This window comes from Misgurnus anguillicaudatus, chromosome 16, assembly GCF_027580225.2.
Source record: "Misgurnus anguillicaudatus chromosome 16, ASM2758022v2, whole genome shotgun sequence".
NCBI classification, from domain to species: Eukaryota; Metazoa; Chordata; class Actinopteri; order Cypriniformes; family Cobitidae; genus Misgurnus; species Misgurnus anguillicaudatus.
The window spans coordinates 10,027,679-10,033,629 of NC_073352.2; the positions used below are offsets into that span (position 1 = coordinate 10,027,679).

Sequence of the window (5,951 nt, forward strand, 5' to 3'; positions counted from 1 at the left end):
GTAAAACAATGAAAAATGAACTCTGTTTAGGCAGTAATAATTATCCTTGTGTGTTTAGTCTTTTTATTAAAAGTTTTTAAACATCGTTTAGAAAGTCATTTTATTTTACCAGCTTTGTGTTAATAAAAAGCTTTTTTAAGTTAAACAATTTTATCTTTTTTGTCTTTTATCTAGTCAAATTACTATTTCCCAGTGCTTTACTTAATTGAATCATTGTGCTCCTTCAAACAATTTGCAGATAGGGGATTTGGGCACTGTTAAAACATGGTTGAATTTGCTCTCTTATCTTTGCTCACAGATACAGTAATAGTAAAAACATTCGTCACCATCCCTATGTAAGGGAAACAAATAGTTGTTTAGGAACAAATGTTTGTTACTGATTAGGATCTGTTAAAAGTATTTGAATTAAATAATAAATATGATTTGGGGAAATCCTAATAGAATTAATCATGTCTGGCCAACATTCATCAAACAAATGTTTAGTGAGACAATCTATTGACTACAGTATAGCTATTATTCTCTATTAATATTAAATATATTTATGAAACATAACTAGCTATGTGTGTCTGATTGGTCTTAAGCACTACATACTAATGACATTTAGCCCTTCATGGAAATACTGACCTTTTGAAAGCAAAGTCAACTTAACAAAACATAAATAATAATAACAATCTGTAAATGCTATTCATTGTTATATTCCAACAAAATGGACCCAATGATAAACATGATTTAATCAAGGAGGTAGAAATGCATTTTGTAAGGGTTAACATATCCAATCAATAGCATATCAGTATAGTCAGTATCACTTCATCAACGGCTGCAGGCCGAACGAAGGGTAAGGGAAAGCTTTTGCATTTGCAAGTTTGGCATTAAGGGGGCTTGTACACCAAAGCATTTAAACGCCACTTAAAACGCCAGGTGGACAGCGACTGTGGGCGCTTGCCAGCATTTTTCAGCTAAGTACTTTGGTTGCTATGATACTTCTGCTTCTTTATCAGTCGTTGAACAATGTGCCGGTTGTTTGTTGTGGTATTTGTGATAACCTACCTTCACATTGATTGGATGGCCGCGTGAAAAGTGATATTGACAAGCTACATGTTTTACCCAAAGTTGAACATTTTTTAACTCTGGGTACTCAGTGCCAAATGGGGAAAAAGTGCCAAATGCCGGCACTCAGCATGGTAAAAAACACCATTTATTTTCACACAATATTTTCCATTGGAAACGCCCCCTAATTCTTCTGATAAGGATTTTTGCATATCATATACAGGTTACTTAGTAACTTGGCATCTTAGGAATCCCAAAAACACAACAACACTCTTCTTCAAAACTAAACAATGATACTATAGAAAGCAGGATTATGTTTTATTGTTCCCAGCATGTGACTTATACTAACATGTTAAAATCATAAAAAAGACACATGTTGTTTCATAATTGTAAACCAAACATCTTGTATAGTGTGACACAGAATCAAAATAATAAGCTTCAAACATCTCAGTATCAACTGCCTTTGCTATATTATTATTTTATTTAGTTATTGGTAAACTTTGCCACTTTCTGTGTTAGTTTTTATGTCAACATATTTAAGCAATTTTATGAAAATGTGTGTATTTACATTGTTGTGTGAAGTATTTACTTCACTTTTTTACTTCCTCTGATAGTTTTTTCTCTTTATTATCTTTATAATATCTTCTTCCTCTTGCCTGTGTTGTCAACAATAGCTGAGAGCGGAGGCTGTACTCAAACGTAATAAGATCTGCTCACTTGTGATTCGCTGGCCTGTGACTCAATCAATTTTGCATCGTCTACAGTTAGGAGGAGGAAACCGGTTCCCCCACTTCAAAGGAGGAACATGAGAAAATAGAAAGTGAAACTGTTTAACAGACTGTCGGACTAGCAGTGAACAACCTTACTTTAGAATAGGCAGCAGTTCTGACCGCTCATCATGGGTAAGATGAAGTTCAAATAATATCTTTAAACAATCTAACAGAGAACAGTATTTAAGTGTAGCTCTGCTAAATATTCTGTATATTTCAATTATTTTTACATTTTTTTCATACTGTTTCCAGCGTGCATTTATGGAGACATCACGAAAATAGACACAACTGGAGCATCAGAAGCAACAGCCAAACAGGACAAATTAACTATAACAGGTACGGGCATCACATATGTTATTTTATTAGAGTTACCACCAAGAGCATGGGAAGTAATTTCACAGGATTGTAAATGCAACACAAAATTTGGTTTATTTATATTTATTAATTCAGAACAAATAGCTTCCTTTTTGTTGGCATTTACATAAAACTGCAGTAACTAAAACTAAAAGAGACACATTAAACTCAACATTTTCAGTGGTGTATGGCGTAGAGTGTATAGCTTGAAAAAGTGGCTTTTGAAGTCTTGCTCGTCTCCTGTTTTTTATCTCATATTACATCAAAAAGGCATTTATTTTCAATAAAAATGAAGAAGATGTGCGAAAAGTGGAAATAAAGTGCCCAAATAGTGTTTATTAAGAATGAAAGTATTTATTGGGTAGGGCTAGGTGCAACAATCCTCGTCTTTTCTCCATTGTCCTCAGGACTACATTTACCATCATCCTCCTCACTTCCTCACCTGAACTGTGTTAATGATTATCCTTACATGCCAACGATTACCTGCATCAGTTCCTCCTCATTGTCTCCTCGTCTTCCTTCGGTCACATAACTGTGACACTAGGGGTCGGTGTTGGGAAAATTTATTCTCTCAATGGTGCATCCATTTGAATAATTTTAATAAATATATAATCATTTACATTCTTTTACATACTGCAGAGTTTATTATTTACACCGACACTCAAAGAAAATTTTTAAGTATTATTATTGATTCTGAGATGATGTTGAGGATTTACAGGACCTTGTTGATGTCAGTTACGGTCATACACACAACACTCCAACCTGAAACATCATCCCCCTGGTTGCCACACATATATGCAGTACAGATTATGTTAACAATGATTTATTCTTGTCAAAGGTGTTGAAGCTTCAAAAAAACTGGCTGAGACTGATCTGACCCGAATGGAGAAATACAAGAGTAAAATCATTAATGTTGGTAAAGCAAAGCAAATGGACCCAGCTGTGATTGCTGCCATCATATCCAGAGAGTCCAGAGCTGGAGCTGTACTGAAGGATGGGTGGGGTGACCATGGCAATGGTTTTGGCCTCATGCAGGTGGGTTTTGAAATGGATGGGTACTTGTTAACTACCAGTCATTAGAGTATCAGCAACATTTTTTGTGGTTCCCAAAAGACATTCAATCAACTTTTCATATTTTAAAACCTTTTTGCATTGATAATAATGCAGTGACAGTAATTTATTAATTTGTGACAAGAATATGCAGCAAACCGTTGACACCTAGTGGTCCTTGTTGGTAAAACCACTAAAAGTGTGACACAAACCTAATTTTTTGTGATTTTATCTTGAAATTTGGATCACAACTACTTGAGACTTGTGGCTTCATGTTTACATTATTACTTTTGTGAAACATTTACATACATATATATATATATATATATATATATATATATATATATATATATATATATATATATATATATATATATATATATATATATATATATATATATATATAAATAAAATTAATATGTTATTGCATTACTTCTATTTATTAAAATAATTTTAAACTGCTATAACAACTTTTTTATTTTCACCTCCAAAACCTTAAATTGTCTTTTTTAAGACAAGACCAAGATTACGCTTCGTTCTAGACCAAAAAAAAGCTTTTTTGCTTACACCTCTTGGGGTCATATCTAATCTGTGCCACTTGAAGGGAAAAAAATGGGAATTGAGTCACTTAATGGGACCTCAATACATTTGAAACTACGTGTCAACCTATTCTGTTAACCATATGTTGTTGACATGCACTGTCAAAAAATGCAGGAATTTGGCAAATAAACATATAGGCCTACTTTTATGTTACTTTAACTTAACAAATTAAGTTAAACAATTTAAACTTGTTTTTATAAGTTATGTCTACTTATCACAGGTCAAAACTTAAAATACTAGGTTTAATTGACTTGCAAAACCAAGTTGTTTTAACTTTATGCTGCATTTTTTACAATGTAGTTGCAAAGTTAGTTAGTAATGATGTGTTACACGAACAGCGTTTGAGGCGTCAAAATGGCGTCTACCAAACCTAGTTTGCTGCTTGAACAGTTTGAATGCTTGAAAAGCAAGCATTTGACGCGCATCAGAGGCAAAATCCGCTTCTTGTGGGAGAGGCAAGTGCTATGCGGTTGTCTGTTTGCAAGATGGCTGATGTTGATTTTGCATTTAGGGAGAGAGTTACCGGTTTGTATTTGGTCACCTTACTATAGGGGGAAAAATAAACGGCGCAGGTTGATAAACGTCACGTGACTCAAAAGTGAAATGTGTATTTACAACTTACCAGGTTGCCCGAGGTCCTCACTGACACTCTTCCAAGCGAGGTCCTTTTTATTCCTGTCTCTATAGAAATAAGAACTTGTGTCGAATAGCTCCGGGTGACTGCTCACGGACAATATCAAGCGTTTCTTTAGGTTGAATGAGTTGAATGGCTCTGGGCGCGGCTGCCTCTACAGCAGCAAGCAGGCTCCTGATTGGTTAATGCGGCGCGTAAATCCGCCAAATTAAAAAATTTTCAACTCTGGCGTTAGCCGCAAATTTGCGTCAAACGCAAAATGCACAAAAAGCACCAATCGCGCCTACTGCGCCAGACGGTCAATTCACGCAAACTAGACGAACGAATGAGGTGTATTCGCATCTACTGCGCAGCGCTAAACGTCTTATTCGTGCTGTGAGACCTCCAGACGTGCGTCAACGCGTTTTCACATTGACTTAACATTGAAATAACTCGCACTTCACACCTCTACCGCAGCTGGTGTAAACGCAGCATAAGAATGTATAAAGTGGATTATCGAAATAAAAGTGTTTTGCTTTATATTACAAGACTGGAAATTAACATGTTTCAACATATTCCGTTTTTTTTGTCTTTGCACTTCTCTTTTCTTAAGGTTGACAAACGCCATCACACTCCTGTTGGTGCCTGGGACAGTGAAGAGCATCTTACACAAGGAACTAATATACTCATCAGCTTTATTCAACAAATTAAAGCAAAATTTCCCCAGTGGACAAAAGAGCAATGTTTTAAAGGTACGTTCTCAAGAGCAGATATGAACGTCCATAAATCCCAAATAACTCTGTGTAAGAACATCACAAGAGTCACCAGTGACGTGCTTCGGTAACTGACAGTTTATTGAGAAATTATCACACAGTCTTATCAACCAGCTTTAACCAATTATATTATAATGTCTCATTTGTTGTATAATGTCTGTTTTAAAGGGGGAATATCAGCCTACAATGCAGGTGTGGGGAATGTGCGCTCATATGATCGCATGGACATCGGCACCACAGGAAACGACTACGCTAATGATGTTGTTGCCAGAGCCCAGTGGTATAAGAGCAAGGGTTACTGAACAACAGCTGTTACTGACCCGTAACAGTTAACTTACTGTTGTGAAATCTCTTTTTAAAGGAATAACAACATATTGATTATAATTAAAATTACTACATTAAATTAAATTAAAATTATATATTCCTATTGTAGAGTGTTGTTCTTGGGTTTTTGATTTTAAAAAGAATATTATGTGACAGTCAAACATCAAAGTTTGATTTCACTCATTGATTTCAATCTTTGACATGATCATACTCAGCCAATAATATTAAATATTCCAGGGTTAAAGTTTTACAGAATGTTCTTTAACATGTAAAAGGATTTTATTTAGAAAACAGTAAATCACAAACAAATGAATTTTACAGGTAGGGGATCACATTACAGAGATCTTTAATCCTGCTCCTAGAAATAAATTGTGTGTCTTAGTTAGTTCCCTAGCTCCCTAGGTCATGAATCAGTATATC

At 35.0% G+C, this 5,951-nt stretch overlaps 1 protein-coding gene across 1 annotated transcript; it reads left to right on the top strand.

Annotated features, from left to right (window-relative positions):
- Positions 1-1,817: 1,817 nt before the first annotated feature.
- On the top strand, positions 1,818-5,631 carry LOC129422251 (lysozyme g). The gene is made up of 5 exons (XM_055178043.2): positions 1,818-1,949; positions 2,070-2,153; positions 3,010-3,206; positions 5,048-5,186; positions 5,376-5,631. Exons 1-5 carry the CDS (start codon positions 1,946-1,948, stop codon positions 5,507-5,509), a joined length of 558 nt encoding a protein of 185 aa, XP_055034018.2. The 5' UTR covers positions 1,818-1,945; the 3' UTR covers positions 5,510-5,631.
- Positions 5,632-5,951: the final 320 nt, after the last annotated feature.